Source organism: Pteropus vampyrus, unplaced genomic scaffold, assembly GCF_000151845.1.
Source record: "Pteropus vampyrus isolate Shadow unplaced genomic scaffold, Pvam_2.0 Scaffold9, whole genome shotgun sequence".
NCBI classification, from domain to species: domain Eukaryota; kingdom Metazoa; phylum Chordata; class Mammalia; order Chiroptera; family Pteropodidae; genus Pteropus; species Pteropus vampyrus.
The window spans coordinates 5,259,487-5,281,803 of NW_011888790.1; the positions used below are offsets into that span (position 1 = coordinate 5,259,487).

At 38.1% G+C, this 22,317-nt stretch overlaps 1 protein-coding gene across 1 annotated transcript in view; it reads left to right on the forward strand.

Annotated features, from left to right (window-relative positions):
• Nucleotides 1-8,239: 8,239 nt before the first annotated feature.
• Nucleotides 8,240-22,317, forward strand: part of MYRFL (myelin regulatory factor-like) — a 109,291-nt gene continuing 95,213 nt past the window's right edge. The window contains exon 1 of the mRNA XM_023520779.1: nucleotides 8,240-8,556. Coding sequence (XP_023376547.1) covers nucleotides 8,511-8,556 — 46 coding nt within the window. The 5' untranslated portion in view covers nucleotides 8,240-8,510. The remainder of the gene's footprint in view (nucleotides 8,557-22,317) is intronic.

Consider the following 22,317-nt stretch of genomic DNA (forward strand, 5'->3'; position numbering starts at 1 on the left):
TTAGAAATCTAACCACAAAGAAAACTTAAGCATAGTTTTACCAAACTTCAAAGAATGGGTTATGTTCTCATATAAATTCTTACAGAGAATAAGACATCTACATCAAAACCAGTATAACCTCGACAGTAAAACCAGTTTGGGATAATAAAGGGAAATTATAGGCCCATTTTAATCATGAATATATATGTAAACCGAATGTAACACGCTGACCAAGTGGCATTTAACCCTAGAATGCAAGGATGGTATATTAGAAAATCTGTAAATCGTCACAATTCCTGAATAAAAATGAAAAAGCAATTGATCAAGAGATGAAACATTTGATAAAAACACCTATTAATGATAACTTTTAGTAATCTATAAGTGGAAGGATACTTTTCAATTTAGTAAAGGATGTATTAAAAAAAATCCTGTAATACCATCTTAAGGGGGAAACATTAGACACATTCTCTTTAAACTCAACGATGAGAAAAAGGATAATCACTATCCTCAGTTTGATTCAGCATTGTACTAGAGATGTTAGGCATTACAGTAAGATGAGGAAAAATAAAAGTGGTATTATTGGAAAGGAGAAAACTCATTATTTGCAGATGAAGTGATTACATAAAAATCCCCCCAAAAAAATTTCCCATCAAATCATTAGACATAATTGCAAAGTTTAGCAAGGTGGCTAAATATAAGATCAATATATAATTGTAAATTGTATTTATATCACCAACCACAATTAGAAAACAATTTTTAAAAAGACATCAATTTTAAAGCGTAGTAATCTAACCAAAGATGTGCCACATCTGTCTACAGAAATTTGTAAAATTTTACTAAAAGACATTAAAGAGGACTAGAGTGATTTTACGTTCATGAGTAGAAAAACAATATCTAAAAAGGTCAGTTTTTTCCACGTTGATAAATAGATATAATGCATCTCCATACTAAATCCCAACATTTCTCCTGGAATTGACAAACCGATTTGAAATTTTTACGTGGTAGAGTAAAGGCTGAGGAATGACCAGGGCATTTCTGAAGAAAAAGGAGGGAGAACTTACTTTACCAGAAGGACTTTTTATGAGGCTCAGATATTTAAGAGTGCAGAAATAGGTAAAATGCCCAATGGAGCAAACAGACTCATACGTGTAAATTTTGTATTGACAGAGAAGGCATGGTAGATCAATGATCAAACAAATGGAGCTGACAAATAGGAAATATAAAATTGGATCTTTTCCTCACACCTTAAAAGACTCAAAACTTTAGATCTTTTGATGTAGAAAATATAGTTGAAATCACAGGTGAAATATATTTCAAAAACATAGGTGAATATCTTCCTGATCCTACTTTAACAACTTAAACTGGAAGCAAAAGAAACTAAAAGGATTAAAAGTGTTATAATTTGTGAATTTAGAACTGTCTGTCAAAAGACATATTAAAGCCAAACTACAAACTATGGGAAGATGTTTGCAAAACTCATAACCGGTAATAGATTAGTCTCAAGGATATATACAGAAATTCTACAAGTTAAGAAAAAAAGCTGATAACCTAACCAAAATGGGCAAAAGACTGAAACAAGTTTTCCACAGAATTGGAAATAAACACTGAGATTTAAATTTCTGTTAATTGGAAATCAGGACTACGGTTACATGTTTAAATTTATTCAATTAGCAATAATTAAATTCAAAGTGAAGTTTTTGAGAGAATTTCAATAAGATTACTCATTTGCAGATTGGGAATGTCAATTACTATATTATTGTGAAAAACCATTCATTTGAAAGTTAAACATTTGTTTACCCAAGGCCCAGCAATTTCACTTTTAGGCATAAATTCAAGAGAAATACTTGCACGATACATATATAAGAATGTTCTGGAAAAAATCCAAGTGCGCATCTGTAAGGGTAAAGTGTTGAGTGCTTACATAATGGACTCTGACACGGCAGGCAAAATGAAGGAACACTGGCTTTATGCAACGCAACATAGACTGAAAACGCACTCTCAGAAGACTACGTATGATAATACTCAAAGCACAAAAACAAACTGAACAACCATTTAGGCATACATACGTATAAGACAAAACTATTTTTAAAAAACAAAGTAATGATAAATACAAAGTTCAGGAAAAGCTTACCCCTGGATGTGAGGGCGATAAGGAGAGAGAGCTGGAGGCAAATATACAGGTAAGTCATTGGCAACGTTCTCTAGTCCCTGGGTTGGGCGATGGGTTCGTTTGTCATTAAAAACAGATACATGAACAAGTAAATTAATGAGAATCATGCACAACCATTGGTGGTATTTTATGAACCAAGGATTTTGACTCATCTAATTATGTGCACCTGTGTTCCAAAACAAAAAATAAAAGCGATGACGGGACCTGTTGAAATGGATTTGGGAGAGAAGAAAGAGAAATCAGGTCTGAATCCTAGGCTTTTGCCTTGAGCTATCGCTACAGTTTATCGAGATGGAGAAATCTGGAATAGGGCAAATTATATATGCTTGGAATAGGTACAAGAATTCAGTGTTTGACAGATTGTATGCGATGCCCAGTAAGCACCAATACGGAGATGTTAAGTAGGTATGGAATAAATAAATTCATTGATAAGGTCAGGCTAGGAGATAAATTGGGGGAGTTCAAAGTGAGATCTGATGGGAGCTTTACGGGTACTTTGGAGTTAGTGAGTATGGCACTGAGTCCTGAGTTACTATGGCAGGAAGAGAAAGGGCCTGCAAAGAGCACTGACTACAGAGGAGCTAGCAGGAATCGAAAAGCAAAGTGAGGGGAGAATGAGCATGCTGATTAAATTCAACAGAGTATTTCCAGACAAAATTTAATTGCCAGATTACCAATTCTAAAAAGGGGGAAAAGGCTTTTTGATAAACTTCTATAAATAGGTTCAGAGGTAAGGTGAGAGCCTGACCTAATGGAGAGAACCCTGAATTAAGAGTTGCTCAGGAAACCTACATCCAGGCTCGGCTGCCCCAAAATGGAGGAGTTGGGTCACCATTCCTCTCTGGCTTCCTCGGTAAGGGCTGAATCGGGTGTTCTCCGTGGTCTCTCCTAGCTCTAAGACAATCTGCAGCCTTTGACTGAGTACCTACACTGGGAGAACAAAGAAGATTTGACTTCTGAATATTGAGACTCAGTCCTTAAATGAAACCTCTACCTATGTACTTACTACCACCAACGTGTGAATCCTGTGTGTTTTCGTTTTGTGCGTCTAAAGAGTCTAAATCAGGTCTGCTTTATTCAGAAGCTTTTGTTTTTAAAGGTTTTCTTTGTTATGTTTTTCCCTAGGTACATTTTTTCCCCTGTAAGACACAATGTTTAAAACAGAGAGTTCAAAGCAGTGTGAATTTGTATCTGTTTAACTTTTATGCTAGGAAATAGTTCTTTTTTTTTTTTCTCGGAATGTAGTACAATTACCATCTCAACAAACAACTAAGTTCCCTGTTTTTGATATGTAGACAAAGACCCAGCAGTATCTGTAATTTTTGCAGTAGAGTTTCTAGAATGAAAGAATTGCTCCTCATTTATTCACAAATATTTGAGGGTCTCGTATGTGCCAGGTGCTATTGTGGGCGTTGGAGTTAAGCAGTGAGCAAGATAGGCGAGATCTCAGTTCTCACGGAGCTCTCAGCCTAGTGAGAAATGGGGAAAAAGACAAATGTTAAAAGGTGGGATCAGTGCTCTACAGATGCTTAAAATGGGGGTAATGGACTAGAGAGGGAATGAATGACTTCGGATTGGGTCGTCCAGAAAGGCCACATTTAGGAGGTGACTTTTTAAGCTGGACTCTCATTAGACCCGGTCTTGTGAAAGGGAGGAGAGCAGGGAGGCATTTAGAGCTGGTGTGAATCTCCAAAGGAAGAAATGAACTTGGCATATTTGAAAAACAGCAAGGAGACCTAGTGTACAGTTGGTGGTAGGAAGAGCGGCAAGAGAACATTGCAGAGGTGGGCAGGGGTCACTCTATGTAGGTCTTTGTAAGCCACGGTTGGGAATCTGGAGTATTCTGTGACGGGTCTGGTCACTACTCTAGCTGGCTCTTTATTAGCTCAGTTTTTAAATACTTGAATCCCCAGAGCTTTGCCCTGGGTCCCCCTTCTCTTTATCTAAATATTCTTTAGAGCAGGGATCCCCAACCCCCGGGCCGCAGACCGGTACTGGTCCGTGGCCTGTTAGGAACTGGGCCGCACAGCAGGAGGTGAGATCACCAAGTCTTAGTCTCATAGGAGCACTGGTCCCTGATGTCAAAAAGACTTTAGAGCAACCCATCTAGGCCCTTGGTTTTAAAACTGTATGCCAATTGCTCCTAACTCTCCATCTCTAACCCTGACAATATCTTTTCTCTAGCTGCTGACTTTTGTATCTATTTGCCTACACAGCCCCAACACTTGGATTTCTAATGGGTGTCTCAAATCTAACGTGGTTGAATACTTGCCAGTTGCTTAAGCAACAACCTAGGGCTTATTCTTGATTCCTCCGTTTCTGTCACCACCAGCACCAATCCAATCCATCAGCAAGTCCCGTCAACTCTCTCTAATACATATCTAGATTTTGTTCACTTCTCTCTGTGTCTACTCCTACCGTTTGGTCCAGGCCAGCATCATCTTTCACCAAGGCTTCTGCAATAATCTCTTGTCCTTGCTCCTGCCCTTCTACAATCACTGACACAGCAGCCAAAGTGGTCTTTTTAAACCATAAATTAGACAGTGTTACTTACCTGCCTAAAGTCTTTTAGTGGCTTCCCATTGCACTTGGAAAAAAAAAATCCAAACTCAACAGGAAATCATCAAATTTTCATAGTGGTAGTTGTTAATAGAGAAATAACAATAAAAGGCAGTTTTGAAAAAAAAAAAAAAGCCACAGAGGAGGAGCAAACTTGCTGAAGTATGGAGAATAGGAACCCTTCCTAAAGGCAGCACTCGAGGAAGTACAAATCCACATACGGATTGTGGTAGGAAATCTAGAATTCTGGAGCTATAGGTCACAGGGACAGTCTCCACAGAGACAAGGTTCCCATTAAGACATCTCCAAGTTTACCACATCCTCAGATTTAACCACAGTGACTCAGCTTTATCTATTTACTGGAGCTCTCCAGGAGACATCAATACCAAAATGAATTTAAACCACAGCTACCTTAGATTACTATTCAAGAGAATGAATCTCCACTGAATCTGCAAAATGGGGATGTTCATTAGAATTAGATAATGTCAGAGATGTAACGACCACAATCAAGGAAATATGGACAGTATTTGTTTTGTCTGAGAGGGAGAAACGTCCACTTAAATCCAAGATGCCACCAGCTGGATTGTACCCTCAGCTCTGTGCTCTGGACTCATTAATTAATATAGATCTATTTTCCCTGCCTTCCAACAACTTTCTTTTAAACACTCTTTACTTTCCTCAAATACTATTGGTTGTTATAATCTAGCCTCTAATCCAGGCGTTACAACCTGAAAGCCTGTAGGCAGAATTATGGTTTCACATGTGCACTATTTGTCCTTGACGAGTTTTGGTTTATTTTTCTGTTTGTTGATTTTTTTTAAAGCAAATTAGTTGTAACATTTAAAGATGAGATTTAAAATTAAAATCTGCATTTCCAGCTTCTCTTTTAAAATGGGCCATTTTAAGGAAAGATAAATAAATAAATAAATGAATGAATGAATGAATGAATGAATGAATAAATATTGGCCATTGTGACAACACTGAGCCCACATTCTTGGAGGAAGCTGAGTGACTCTCTGTTGGGCGGCTCCACCCTTTACCTGGACACGTACTCTTTGGTTTGCTCTGTGCCCCACCACCTCTGACTGTCTGCCTGACACCAAGACTAAGGGTCAGTTGTCAGTTATCAACATGCTTGCATATTGGTTGATTTTTCTTATCTTGACTCATTTTATTCACTTATCTTCCTGGCCCTATAAGTATTTGAACTTGGGACTCCAATTTTAACCTTTGCTTCTCAGTCCATTTATTGGAATCTAATTTCTTTCTCTGTACTGTTTCCTATCAACTCATTACTCTGCTGCTGAGAATATGAAGTGTCTGGGTAACTGTTGGATAGGATCCCGAATCATCATTTGGCAGTGGATATAGTGTGATGACTTAATTCCATCGGCCTCCAGAAAACTTGGCCGGGAGCTTCTCTCGGAGTCTGGATTTAGCCATAGGCTGCATGTTTTAGGCATATTAATTCATATTGCAGCTAAGGCATACAAATCCTTTTAAAAATCACATTTGACTTCTTCCTTGCTCCCCATATCCAATCAGTAGCCAGTCCTATATCATCATCAGGCTTTATTACTACCTATCTGGATTCTTGCAGTAGCTTCTTGACTGGTCTAACTTTACTTATTGCCCTAACCAATGCATTCGAACACAGCTATCTTTTTGAGTTAGATTTAATTATACCATGCACCACAACTACCCAAAAAGAAGTCGTCAATAGGTATACTTAGAATAAATACACATAGAATCAAATTCAGATTTAGCCTAACATTCAAAATCTGCCAAAATTCTTCTTCAGACTATTTCCCATCTTATCTCTCACTCAACACACTGTCACACGAGTCTCTGCACCTGAGCTCTCTCACCTCCAAGCCATTACTCAGGTTTTTAAAGACATAGCCATTGTTTGCTTCCTCAAATTCCAGCTCTCTGTGACACCTTTCCAGGTCCTCCCAGATTAAATTCACCTTTCCCTTCTCTGTTCTCCTGAATGTTTTCCCCAGCTCTTATCAAAGTCAGCCTTGAGCTATAGTCACTTGTGTTTTTCTCATGCCCTAGATTTTAGCCTGTGGAGGGCAGGGACCATTATTTTTTCATCTTTTTATTTCCTGCACCCAGCAGAGAGTTGAGCACAAGTTGAATCAAAACAAATAGAAAATTCATTTTCTTTGAACAACTTGATGACCAGTCCTTAGATATCTGGGGCTCAATGTAACCTTCAAAATAGAATTCTAAGCCTCTTATCCGCTACCTCCCCCCCCACCCAACCTCCAACATAAGATTAGTTTGCTCATTTTCAAGGAACAGTTTATATGTGTGGAGTTTAAAAATACTTATTAGGAAATATACCACATTACCTATACTAATTCTAACAATAATGAAACAGTCAGATAAATTCAGAATGTGGGACATTCTATAAGACAATGAGCCTGGACTGTGAAAAAGCGTCAATGTTATAAAAAGCCAACCAAGCAAAATGACAAGAAAAGTGTTCTATATTTTCAAAAAGAGATAACCAAAAGCAATGCAGAACATTCATTAAATCCTTGATCAGAAAACAAAAAATTATAAAAGATATTTTGGGGATAGTTGTAGAAATTATATATGAACTATTAATATTAAATTAATGTTTCATTTCTTGGGTATAGTAATATTGCGATTACATGAGAGGATGTCCTTATCTTTTAGGAGACATACACAGAATTATTTCTGAGTGAATGTCAAGATATGAGCAACTTATTTTCAAATGGCTCAGCCAAAAAAGTATATTTATATATCAAGAAAGAAAAAGCAAAAATAGGAAAATATTAGTAATTGGTAAATTTAGATGAAGAGCATATAGGTATTTCATTGTACTATCCTTTCGGTTTTTCTATTGCTTAAAACTTTTTCAAAATAAAAAAGTTGGGGAAAAAGAAAAGTAAGGGGCTGAAAGAACTGATTTAATGTCCTAATCATATTCTTCTTAGGCTATTGTTAAGTAACTTAACAGCCAAGCAGTGAAAACAAAACATTTATTTGAGTATGGCTTTACATTTAGGAGTGAAACCAGCTAGTAATGAACCATAAACTCAGTTGTAAGAGTTATTAAATCAGAAATGCAGTTTTACTGATCATTAGAGGGACTTCTTATACTTTATGGTTTATACTTTTCAAAGAAAATAAACTCTGAAGGAAATAGACTATATATGTATCAAGGAATATCGGTTTTCACTGTGAGTAAATTTGAAAATATTTAACAAATCCTAACTTTTCATTATCACAGGTCTGTTTAAATTATCTGCTATTCTAGGTATCTATCAAAGTAATTATGTTGATTTGCTCCCTCTCTTTGGGTGAAAAAAAAACCAACTATCTTTGCTTGGTTGTAGTTAAATCGATCTGTTTGACAGAAAGGGAGATATAAATATATTGGTGTAAAAGGACAAATAAGAGATAAGACTATATATTTATTGCCCATTTATGTAATTACATGTGTCGCTAAGGACAAAGGTTCTTAAAACAAAGACAAAAGGCAGAGTAGGAACATTCCCTACAGTCAGATAGATGGATTTGCTACCACTTTCCTCTTCATAAATATTTTTTTCTGCATGGTCACACATCCCTCTGGTTTTATAATCATTCTGAGAATGTAACCGTCTTTCTGGGCACAATTCGATGGCTGAAGATATGCTTCATTCCAGCAAAAAGAAAATGATTTTTCAAGAGCATTCATAGACTTCGAGTCAAGAGGACAGCACTTGCTTCCTGCCATCTGATTACTCTGTTCTGTGAGGAAAGATTTCAAGACCGCAGCCCCATGGATGTAGTTGGTGAAAAGGAGGGCCTGCAGCAGTTCTTCGAAGGTAAGAGGCCAGTGTCCAACACGAAGTTCCTGCTTCTGGGAAAAAGCACTGCTCACTATCACTGTTTCGCCTTTTCAGAATTTACTTAAACTTGGCCTTGGAAGAAATGCTATTGTATTGAAATTGAAGTGGAGGTTTATTTGCTGCATTGAAGTAATTGCAGCAAATTGTCCTGAAATTGAAGTGGAGGTTTATTTGCTGCATTTGTAGCAAAAATCAATGGTATAGGTAGTGATTAAAAAAAAAAAAATACAGGATTTCTACCTTATAGCTTGATTAAAAGAATCAAGAGGTCAGCATAGCTGTTAGTAGTATTTGTCCTTGTCCAGTGCTCGACCTTATTCCTTTTAATCCTCCATGTTTCAAAACTTATGAATTCAGCTTATCTCTAAAATTATTGAATACAGTACAAGAAAAGTGTAAGATTTTACTTAAGACTGTTTTTCTCTTAGCATAATTAAAACAGCTTAAAAGAGCAAAAGGACACCTCTTCCACCATTCCCATCTTGGTTTTTTCACAATGCTTTAAAAATGTGTAACTGAATAATGATTTGTTTTTGAAGTTAAATATCTTTTTCTCCAAAGGAGAGATATACTAAAAACCTAAAATGGCAATACAGCTCATATTTAGTTGGGTTGATATTCTAATGGTGGGTCTGTTGAAAATGTCAGCAGGGACTTGCTGTTTTCTGGCACCTTTTAGGTGTGCTATTGGGAGACTCCACATCAGTGCGGCTTTAGTTTCTTATCAGTTAGTCATGCTCAGACTTCCATGTGAGGGGAATTATGGCATAGCTTTTATGCGTTTTAAGGTATGTTCCAGGAGGGAGTATGAGAAGAACTGAGAGCAGACCTGCTCATTCACAGAATTATGAGGGCAGTTAGCAGCATATTGAGAAAGTACTTCTGGAATGTGATTTGTAAAGCAGCTGATGAATACTAGATGTTTAAAGGTTTAATAGACTTGACTCAAGGCCCAACAGTGACTAACACGAAAGAGTAGTCATACCAAAGAAATAGTGAGATTCTAGGTCACTTTCAGAAGAAATCAACACAATACGGTAGCTTCTTGGTAGTGGCTTAGACTTTGCCAGGGTGGCAAGAAGGAAGATAAAACCAGAGAATTTAATGTTATCTCAGCCCTGTCTGTGATCCATCCCACTGAGTGTTCTGTCTCTGACAGTGGCCAAGTCAGTGTGTCCACCTGGGTCATGCTTGACACACAATAGGCACACTAATATTGCTTGATTGTTATTGCCTGACTTTACATCCTATGTAGCTTTCATTCCAGCGTTAGATAACAAGCCTTAAGCTACAGTTACATCTGTTTTATTTTAAAGAAACCACAAATTTGTTTTTTAAACTCAAAGATCTATTTAAATTCTTTTTAAAGCTGGAGAAAACCTAAAAAGTTCATCTGGTCTACCTTTTATTTTTTGGAAGTACTGTTATACCTAGAATCCTATATTGTCCTTTTTTTGTACTATTTTCAGAAGTTTCTGGGGATATAGTTTCCACAAGTCCACAGTCGTTACAATATCTGATTGTCATAATAGTATCTCTCTTAGCCCAAACCAAATTCAGTTAATACATGAAGCCTTTTTCATGAGGAGGAAGTCATTTCTCCATGGAAATAGAATAAAATGGTCAGTGTTTTTCTTACATTATCTTTGAACGAGTAGATGGAAAAAATAGTAGACTTTAGAAATAAAAATGGAGGCACTAGCTTAAGTGATCCTCCCCCACACATACCTGAAAATCACACAACTACTTGTCAGTTTTTTATTACCTCCACTATTCAGCAAATATTGATCACTTACTGTGTGCCAAGTCCAACAACCACCTCTTTTAAATGGTAGCCTGTAGGGCTTTGAAGCTTTTTCTTTAAGAGTATAATGATTTCCTTTTTCAAATATTCCTTAGACTGAGGACAGCAAAACTAGATATGCTTTTCTAATGAGGAGAGCCAATCGTTGCATGTTTGCTCCTGTTAATATGTGTTTCTAATTAAATGTAATCTCATATAATGAATCGAGAGCTGAAAAATCAAGAAAAGTTTTAGCAAAGCTATTTTTCTTTCTTTCCTTAGACTCTTCATTCAAAGAAACTAAGCCCTGAATAATATATTTTTCCTTATGAACACTTTTGTATTAAGATGTATCTGGACTATCAATACCATCTTGAATTAAATGGCCTTGAATGTCAAAGCCATTGAGATCTTAGTTATTAAATTTTCGAATAAGCCTAAATCTTTATGGTGTGTCTCGGGGAAATGACAAGAATAACGAGTGGTTCCAGGTAGTTGGCAATTCTAATTCTAATTCAAATCTCTTTTTTGCCACTGATGCAATATATAGGCCCATTCACTAAAGCAGAAGAGGCAGATCAGGTACCCCTGGGATCCCAACATGCTCTGAAATTTCAAATACCATGTGAATGTTTGGCTTTTTCAACAAAACTGATATCACTGCGAGAGAAAGGTTGTCAGATGAGAGGCACATTATTTTACTTATAATAACTAAAAACCGGTTACAACTTAAGTTTCTAATAGTATTGGATTCATTAAATAATTATGGTTTTCCATGTAATGGAATATTTTGTAACTATTAAAATGATGATAAAGAAAAATGTTTATGATATAAAAATGGAAAGTGGACTACAGATTAGTATATATAATTGGATATATGTATATATATCTATATATACAGTATACAGTAGACCCTTGAACATTTTAGAGCTGTTTTAAAACTATAAATTATAGATAACAAATATCAATGTAAATGATTTTTGTTTATCAATATGCAAATGAATTATGTAATTAGGGGATCAATAGTTCCTATAAAGGCAAGTTTTGCATTTATTTGTAAATTTATTCCATGGCATATTCAGATCTAAATCTCTATCTGTATCTATCTGTCTATATCTTTCTATCTATCTACTTATCATCTACTTATCTATCTATTTATCTATTTTATCTTTATATATCTATATCTATCTGTAGATATATCTATCTAGATATTAGATCTAGATATAGATCTGCTGTTTGAATTATATGTATATATAGATATAGATAGGTAGATAGATCTATTGTCTGAATTCTCCTAGGACAAGTCATAACATCTTTGTGTTTCCTTCATTGATTAATAAAATATTTGACATATGTTCATCTTGTATTTGTACTAGTCATAACTTTATCTTTAAAAATATATATCCTTTAACAGTCTCAAAGTTTTTAGTTAGCTAACCTGTAGACTATCAATTTCACCTTCAGTTTGAACCCCATTAATAACATTTATTGGGCACTTATCATGTGTCAAACACTATGGCCTTCACTTTACATTCATTATTTTATTTACTTTTTATAACAACCCTCTGAGTGAAAAGGAACAAGAAAATGAAGTATAGCAGATCTCATTTCTCAGTCTACTTATTTTGTTTTTGAAAGCCGTGAACTTACATTTTTAATTTGCTTTCTTGTGGGTATTTCTTTGGATTACTTCGATATCAGAGGACTCATCTTTCATTCACAAGCTTTTTAGAATAGTTTATAAAAACTGATTTGACCATGAGAATTTTTATTCATTCTAGTTAATCTTTAAAGAGGAAATTTTCTGAGTTGGCGAGAAGCTATTTAGCTCATCCTCTTTGTAACGTCCTGAAGTAAGTTCTCAGATGCTATCGGCTGGTCATGATAGCAGAAGGAGAGATTCCTGCCCTGACTGAGTGGAGTGGGGAAAACTACATGCTAAGAATAGATCATGAGAAAGCTGCTGTCAAACAAGCTTCAGACATTTTTAAACATTTTCTGCCCCTATCTCTCTGCTAGGTTTCAATTTCTAGGTAGCTATTATTTAAAAAGGGTGATAGACACGCAGGGTAGACAAAAACATCTGCTGGCTACAAGCTGTACGGAATTTCGTAGAGGTACTAAGTAATTAGGAAAATGGAGGAAATGCTGAAGGCTCTAGAACAGAAAAGCAGTGATTGAGGCGCCACTTTCTTGACCCAGATGGGATGAATCTAGAAAGGCTTCAAGGGAGGGTAAGCGGAATTGTTGAATGGAAAAGAGATGTAGCTTGGAAAAGCGCCTGTATGGTGTTAGCATACAGCAGACTCTCAGTAGTATTTATAGAATAAGGGAATGAAAGAACTGTGCAAAAGACTATTCTATGCAATGAACAGTTTATTGAGCTGTGGCTTCAGAGAACCCAGCAAGTTCAAATATAGGAAGAAGGAAAATTTGCCCAGGAGTAGAAAGGTCCAGTGAGTAGAACAGAGGCAGTTGAGACAAAGTATTGCCAGTTGGTGGGAAGCCCCGGATTCCATTGTTACCAGAGATAAAATAGTAAATGTCTTAAGTGGTCCCTGTATATTATTTCTCCAAAAGTGAAACCAACTCCGCTTGGGTAATGTTTCTGAATTCATGTGAGAGTTATCAGAGGCTCTGCCCAAGGGAATGCAGTGTAGAGGGCAGAAGCTGTTCAGGGCTGGCCATGGGCAAGCCCTCCCTGCGGATAAAGGGTATCTTTGGTCTCAGGCCAGTCTCTCAATTCTTTGTCTTTCTTTCACTTTGGGGCCACCATTTTCTCATCCTCTCAAACAACCAGCACCCTTATGCCCTGTTTCTTCTGTCCCAGTAATATCTGAGCTTTCGTGGAAGGTACAAGTGGCAAATGATCTGATGCCACCTATAGAGTCTTGTGTTCAATGCCCTTTCATAGAATATGAAGCTGTTTTGATCAAATGAGTCAAAAAGTTTACTTTCTCTAGGGGTAGGTTCAGCTGATTCCTGATGGTGGAGTTTTAGATGTCACGTTGTATCCCAGTGTCTCTTAAATTACCCCACAGAGGCAGGAGCTCCTTGTATGTTAGTGAGGCAGCCTCTGTTTCTGTGTGGACACAGCATAGACTTTCCAGGAGACTGGGAAGAACATGCCAAGGCAAAAAGAACCAGCCAGATCATGCAAGCGATTTAGGATTATCTGAACATTTCTTTCTGATGTTGGCAGGTGGCTAGAAACCGTGTTGTTATGAAATGAAGCATCTAAAACACAGAGGTGTGTGCTTGGCGCCACCGGGAAGAAACCCCTTTTCTCCTTCATGCTGGGATCTCCAAAGTAAAGCCGATTTCATCAGAATTTAAAATGTGCCGTGACTAGGTCAGAGCTAACCTCTATCACCTACACACAGCCTGCCCTCGAGGCCTGCCAGGGTTATCACTATCTCTAGGGAATCCTGGAGCAAAATCACCCTGACAGGAGCAAAATCACATTGATGGACCCTCTCCTGAGAGGAGGCCCCACCACCTCCTCTGGTGTTATTGACGTTGTCGTCTTTTCAGCTTTGGAGTTAGAACTAGGTTTCTGGAAGACTCCACAATGCACAGAGGAGTGGAAGCTCTAGTCCTGAGAAAAAGTAGAGGTCCAGGCACCAGGAGGACACTAGTTAAGGAGGTGGGTTCGGGGTTGTAGGAATGATCACGGGGATTGTCTGATTATAGCATCTTTTCCGGCCAAAGCTGCATTTCATAGGCCACCCGCATCAACTCTGGAAATTGAGCACCATCACACAGCTTAACCCTGAGCTCCCACCTCCAACCTGCACTGGTGATGCCTGACATAATAGTTAGAGCATAAGCTTTGTATCTAGATTACTGCGGGTTCAAATTCCACCTCTATTGTAGACTTAAGATGCTATGTTGCCTCTCTGAGACTGTTTCTTCATCTCTCAAATGAGGTGGGTATACTTCATAGGACAAGAGCGAGAATCAAGCAAGATGGTTTATGTGAAGTACTTCGCAAAGTGCCTGACATACAGTTATTGCCCAAATGAAATAGTATTATCAGTATTTTATAATTAAGGAAAATGTTCGTTCTTTTAAAGGAGCTCCCTGAAGCAGCCTGTGATCAGTACGAAAACCACTAACATTTAGTGAGGGTTTAACTTTATGCTAGATGTTGTACTAAGACTTTTAGCTGTTTTAGTTCTTAATTTGCACAACAAAATGAATGGGCAGATAATGTTATCACCATTTTAGAGATAAGGAAATAGAAATTCAGAGAAGGTTTGTACCTCACTGAAGACAACACAGCTATTATGTTTCAGAACTCGGAGCTGGGCAGAAGTCTCTCTTTTCTGAAGGCCTATGCTTGTAGCCACTGTGCAGTGTCTTCTAAATAGGTTTGCAAGGGAACATCTGTAGAGTTAGCTGTAGAACTTATGGCTCCTGTGAAAATAACCAGGGCTTTTTTGGTGAGTGTGTGACAATTTGCATGTAATTCCATTCTGTAAATAAAATTATTCTGGAGTGCGAGAACTTGGTACTATAGTATCATCTGGCATTTTTTTGGCAAAGCTTAGCTCTGGCACCATAAGATGAGATGTTAGTGGTAACATGATGATGGTTTATGTTTGTGGAGCAGGCAGCTACAGAAATTCGAAAGATAAGACTACAAATAAGAATGGAAAGCTATGAGGACACCAGCACTGGCTTGTAGTACTGCTTGGTGCAGAACAAAAATCTGTAGAGGGAATTTAGGCAGCTGAGAAGGACAAGATTGAGAGTTAATATTTTCTGCCACACGTGTTCAGAAGATATTAACTCTCGATCTTGTCCTTTTTGGATCCAGCACGATGATATCCTGATAGTTGATTAGCAATATAACAATTGTCATGTATAGTAATGAGAAGTAATGTGTTCTAAGGAGAACATCATATGACTTGATAGTTGGAAACAGCGTCACTCCCATAGAGTTAAAGTGATCAATAGCCTCAAATATTAGCAGCCGAGAAATACGCTTCCTAGGAATCTCTTTGGTGTGTGTTTGATGGTGTAGGCCTTGGTTCAGGCAGACCTGCGGTTGAATCCTAATTCCTCTGCTTCTTGGTTTTGTGTGCTTGGGCCAATTACTTAACATTTTAAAGTTTTGGTTTTCTCCATCTGTAAAATGGAGAAATAACACCTACCTCTTAGGGTTGTGAGGATTAATGATAAAATGTTGAAATGATGAAATAAATGATAGTGATTAACCTTTATTATAACATTTGCAAGTGCGAAGGAAACAAATTGCTTGCTTTGTTTATTCTGAAACAAGAATGTGTGCAAGGTATGTATGTGTGTGTATTTATTTTTCAAAAAAAAAAAACACATCTATTTTTATTTTTCAAAGAAACAGTCCTGTCTCCAGGGAGTTATTACAACTTTTACATGTTCATATTAATTCCAGAGCCTTTATAATCATAAAATCCATTTATAGCCTTTAGTTGCCAAGCAACAAAGGACAAAGTACTGAGTATTTCCTCTTATTACAAAAGGTTCAGCTTTTCCATGTTGCTCCTGAAATCAACATTTTTCAGAAAAGACAGAACAGTCAAACTTAATACCATGTTTCCAAGGTTTAGTGGCATTCCTTGTTTGGGGAGGGAATCAAAGCTGAAAGGCAAACTTTGTTATTATTGTCCTGTTTTTGAATAGTCTTAAGCATTTTGTGCTAATTTCACAGTAAATCTGTAAGAAGTTCTGAAGTTGGGAGACTGCAAATTAGTTTAAGGAGAGAACTTGTTTCGTTTTACTTATGTTCTGTGACACAAACTGTAAGAGAACTTGTCCTTTGATCTGTCAATGATCTTTCCAGAAGGGCTGGAGTGGTGTAAAATATATATGAAAATGTTATCTGCTGACCTTGTTAACCACTGACCTCAAATAGGTCATTCAACCATGGGGGAGCTGACTTTGAGGAACACAACCAGACTAAATTTTTCATTTCTTTGAAAGGTATAGAAGCTTTTAATTACTTCTGTTGTTTTTGTCCATGGATAATCAGTAAGTAATAGTTGGGACTCAAAAAAGAATTGAAAGAATATGTTACTATTTAACCTCCTATAAAATACTCCAGCACAGCTTATATTTTTAAAAGTCATAAAAGCAGGTATGGAAACAATCTTTAAATTTGCATAGCTATTTCTCCATTTGTGCATATTAAAACAGTACAAAAGTGAATTAGAGTATCTTGATCAGAATTTTACTCCGCTTGTCCCCATATGCATTCTGCATGTGCAGTGGGATTCTATCCATGCAGAGTGGAGACAATGATCCTTTTTTTTTTTTCCTCATTGGATTAAGGAAGATTGTTGCTTTGAAACAAATCTCTTAAGTCACATAAGATGTTTTATATACAGGAAGAGGCAGAAAGGACACCTGCAAATTATTTCTTATAAATTCTACAAGGAAACAGCTAGTCAGGGCACTTGTGCTGAGAGTAAATGGCCTTTGGGACAATTTTGTGTGTGAATATAAGAGTAAGATCTGGCTGTTAGCATAACTAGGCTAATTCCAATTGATCAGAGGAGGGGCACTTTAAAAGCTATTATTCACACATCTCTGAAACAGGCATCTGTGTGAAAATGTGAATTGACCTTGCACAGTTGTGAGAACTTCAGGGCTGTGAACCATGCTTAGGACATGGTCTTCCCTTTCCTGGATATTTATGGAAATGTTGGGGGAAAAAAACAAAAATCTATACATACCCGCCAATTTTTACATTTTCTTATTTTGTTAGTTTATTCCTAATCTAGCTTAAAATTTTCCTTTTTGCTCTTTCATTTGTATTATGCATGTTTACAGAGTTTGATGTTTTACAAACTCTTGCATTTCCATCACCTCATTGGTCCTCACAGGACCCTGAGAAGAAGGCATTTTACAAATAAAAAGAAATGGATCATTAAAGAAGTGGACAGATATGTCTAAAATCACACTGGTAAGTGCCAGGGCTGCTGGCAAAACCTTTGTCTTCTCATTCCAAGTCCAATGCTCTTTCCATCGACTCACATTTTGCCTTCCCAAAGTTAAAAGTGGGCAAAGACTTGGCTTATTGGTTTCCATATCTAGGGCTAGATGTCAGAAAAATACTTAAGTAAACATGATGGGTCTTTGGAAAAAACGCCTCCCTTTTATCCTCCTCTCCCTCACTTGACTCTAGTTACCATGTAATCTCCCACGAACTGGCCCATGGCTACCCAACTCGCCCCCCTCTTCAGAACAGAGCCAGCAATTCCTATCTTTTTGGCCTTCACTTAAACCCCTGCTTTGATGAAACTGATCAAATTGCCCAAGTTTAGCAATTGGTTTATTGTTCTGAGTCCCGTGTTTGGGGGTGGAAGTGAGGAGTAGGGAAAGAATAAGAAAGGAATGAACATTTAGTATGAGCCAAGAACTTAGTATTAAAGAAAAAAATTCTGTGACACCATTAGAGCATGCAAGGAGGACTTCATTAAAAAGAAAAAAAAAAGAGACCGTCACAATGGGTATAATGACCTATTGATGGAATTTTGCAATGAGGGAGAGAGATTAGATTCAATTTTGAATACAGCATGGGCAAGCGGAAATTTTTAGCCAAGGAGCAGGGTAAGGGGGATTCTGGAGGAACTGACCTAACGAGATTCTTACTGAACGCAGGCTAGGGTGATCGATCAGACATCATCTGGGGTATAGTGGAGGATGAGGAACCCGATTTAGAGAACAAGGGTGATCAGATGCGGAGGATGGAAGATGCTAGTTAAACTGATTTATCAGGATTCTTGCTAGAATTTAAAAATGCTGAGAGAAACATGGAAGTAGACCTCATTGAAAAGTTCAGGGGAGTCTGAGTACAATTTGGTCAAGGAGAGAATCTGTCAGTAGTGGGATTATATATTTTACCACATTTAGTCTGCAAGCAATGCTCTAAGGTGGTAAAACCCATCTACCTTTTCCAGAAAAGGAAACAGGCCCAGAGAGGTTCAGGAGAACTGGAATTTAACCCAGGTCTGCCCGTCCTGCAGTTTCCCAAATTCTCATGCTTTCCCGCCTCCAGGGGCTCCATGGGGCTCCCTCCTTCTGGAACACTCTGCCCTCCCTTGTTTACCTGGTTAACTGCTGATTACCCTTAAGTTCTCGGCTTTGGCATTATTCCCTCCCGGCTCCCGTGTTTTCCACAGTACTTTGCATTTCACCCTTCATAGTGTGTACTGCCTTCTGTGTCTGTCTCTTATGAACAACTGGAAGGAAGGAACTATGTCTCATTCATTGCTTCAGCCTCAGCATCTAGAAACTGGCACATAGCAGGAACTCAAAATTTTCAAATCAGTAAATATAAAACACCAAGCCTGATCTTTTTCCACGATTCCAAGACTTCTGGATTTCCCTCTTTTATTTCTCTAATCTAAGAGGAGAGGACATGAGATTCAGCCCTCAGCCGGTGCTCTGCTGGGCTGTCCTCTCCCCATCTGCCTGGCTTGACAGGACAGGAAAGCATTGCTGAGGCCTGACAGGCACCCCTGAAAGCCATAGGGTGGGCTTCCTTGTCACATTTTCCTGAATTCGTGCCATTCATGGTCCTCCCTTGGGGGCCTTGATTTAACATTCAGCACCGCACATTCTGGATGAGCCCAACCACCTGTACAGCTTGCCGGTGAGTACCCCTCCTTCGACCATCCTTCCTTTGGGACATTCTTCCTCTTCCTCCTCCTTTTTGGCCTTTAGCAAGATTAGACTTTCCAACAGACAAAACCAGAATGATAATTCTTTAAGATCTTGGACATAAAATCAATAAGATTTCTTCATGTGTTCTTACACCATTAAAATGTTTTTGTTTTTGTTTTTTTTTGGTCAGCTTCTGTTTCCCAAATTTATCTTCTATGGTTAATGTGAGTTTGTGTTTTATTTCTCTTCTGGAGTTTTATTTTTCTCCTGTATTTATTAACATTAGTTTGTGTCTTTGAGGAGAAGATGGACTTAACGTGTTCAGAGAGGTGGGGAGAGTCCTTGAGCTCAGGAAGGACAGCTCTCATGCAATTGATTTAAACCAGTTATCACAATCTCAATTTCCTTCTCTCTCTCTTCTTCATAATTCGGCAGCAGTGACTCCACTTTGCAACCCCTTCTCACATCCTTTTCGTAAAGAGAAAATTCCTTTAATTTCTGAAATACCTAATAATATTAATCCTAATTTGATGTATCCTTTACATTTTTTGTTAGGAATGTTATTGGTTTTTTTTATTTTTTAGGTAGTTTGCCCCCTACCCTACTTTCCTTCATTACTTTGCATGATTTGCAGGAAGATTGTTCAGAAGCAAATACATTATGTTATAGTAGAAAACACCTGAGCCTCTGCAATAACAATTGTGTCACTGCAACTTGAGCAAGTTATTTGCTCTTCTGAAAAATGTAATAGTTCCTATCTGATAGAATAGAATTATCGTGAGAATTAAAGGAGAAAGTAACTGTAAAATTCTTACCACAATATTAGTACATTAAAAGGGCTTAACACATTTAGCAAGTATTATTATTATTATAATTCTCCATTGACCGTCTCTCACGTTGACTTGTAATTCTTTCGCATCCTCTTGGCTCTCCTCCAGGCACCCTACTATTTGCCAACATTCCTCTTAAGGTATGGGGCCATGTCGTCAAGATTGGACCTGTGTGTAGAGAAACAGGGAACCTCAGCATCCTAGTTCTGTTCTCAATGATTTTATTATTGTAACTCTGCATTCGTTTCTTTTCTTTCCAATACTTCCTCATAATGATGCAACTAAAAGACCTATGTCTTTATCATCTATTCACTGATAAGCCAAGTTTTCCTATTTCATACCTACATAATTTAAAAGGTCAGTGTAAAGCTAAATGCTTAACCTACAAAATGTCATCTTGTCAGTCAGCCATCAATCCAGTCGGCCCAGATGAGACCTGACTCTTTCATACTATATTGTGCTTTGCCCACCTCCTTCAGGCCATCTGCATACTTGGCCAGTTTGCTTTCTCTATACTTACTCAAACCGCAAATAACATTATTGAGAGGGATAAGAGCAAAGTCATTTTATATGAATTTTAGGATTTTCCCCAGGTTAACATTTTAGGGTACAATTGTTCTCCCCGGAATAAGTTCACCTAATTCTAATGTAATTTTCTCTACCTTTCTCCATCTTAGCTACAAATACACCCATCCTTGACTGCTTGTCCCCCTAATAGGATTGGAACCCTCCTTGATTTATCACAGTGTGTCGATACTGCCTATTTTCCTTCTGTGCCCCCTCCCTCACCTTGAGGGCAAGATTGAATGTTGCTCACTCTTGTATCCCCAGTTCCCAGCACACACCCTTGATCAGAATATCTGTTGAATGTTGAACGACTGCATTAACAATTTTGGTAAGTGTCTAGCTGAAGATACACTTTTCACTTTTCCATGGAATGCGTCCTAATCTGCCAGTCAGGCAGCTGAACAGGAAATGAAGTCCACCACACGGCCAGTTCTTGGTGGGCACATGCAGGCTGCTCGATGTTTTCCTCTGTCTGTGGAGTCCGGCAGCCAGGTTTTTAGCACTCCTTTCTAGAATTTTGCATCTGTGACAGTTAAAGAAAACCCATGTGGCTGTTGCCATTCTGTTACACAACATGCTTGAACTACTTATTTACTCGAGTCAAATAAAGGTTAATCTTCATTTTATCTTTCGATTATCGGGCGCATGGGTTTCAGATGATTCATATCACCTTAAAGTCCAGAGATAGCCTTTGCATTTGGTCACTATTTCCAACAATGGATCATGTTAAGTCTGCTTGAAAGAACTGATTAAATTCTTCCTGGATCAATGTAGGACAACCTGTACAAGGAGGACTGAGAGACTCCAGAATTCCAGGTCAGCAGGCAGGGTTTTGCCTGGGGGCAGTGCTCTGTGCTCACCTCTGTCACCAAGAGAGCACAAAAAGAATTGACACGACATGACCCCCAGCAAATGAGCTCTCTCAGCTCCTTCTCAGGCTCCTCACCCAATTCCCTCTTATTTCCTATCTCAAGACCTCACACTCGGCCACTAAAACAAAGACAGAGAATAGCCTAGATTCCTTCTAATCAGTCACAAAGTCCAGTGGGGATTTCCTCTCAAATACTTCTCATATCCAGTGGTGTGCTGGTAAATGTTTAATGACCAATTCCTTGGGGAAAAAAATTTCCCAACTTGTAGTGCTTCCCAGTTTTCATGGTGTAAATCCTCCCACTATGGCTAACTTCAAGCTACTAACATGAAGACACTAACTATGAAGTTGAGAAAAGAGGAGCAGAAGCTTGTCTGAGCTGGCTCTAGCACACCGCTGCACATTCTTCTGCTTTCCTGACCCCACCTCCCCTGCACCAGATTTGTTTCATGGCCTTCAAGGCCCCAGGATCTGCTCCTGATGACGGTTCCAGCCTCACGAACCCCTGTTCCAGCCTCACGAACCCCAGGAAGCTTTTCCCGGCACCCTGTAGTTCCTGCTGTATCATTTAAGTGTCCCATCGAGCCCTACATACAACTCTGTTTTCACTTAGAGTTGCTACAGTATGTTTTCATGTCAGTTTTTCTCACTAGTCTGTGAACTTTTTGAGCACAGTAACTGATGATAATGAGAAAGGGAAGTATTTATTGAGCTGGGAACTATACTAAGTGCCTTATATGCATTATCTCATTTAATTCTTACAAAACTCTGTGAGGTATATATGCTCTTATTACCCTCATTTTATAGATAAGGAAACCGAGACACAGAAAGTCTAGGTAATTTGCCCAAGGTTGCACAGCTGGGAAATGTCTCAGCCAGATTTGATCCCAGGCCTGATTGCAGAAACAAGACCTTAACTGCTAAGGCTCCTATGTCTTTGTGTCTCTAGCACTGTGCCTGGTATACAGAAGGTACCCTTCGATCATGCGTTAAGTGATTCAGGGAGGGAAGACTCATGTTGGCAGTGTCCTTAG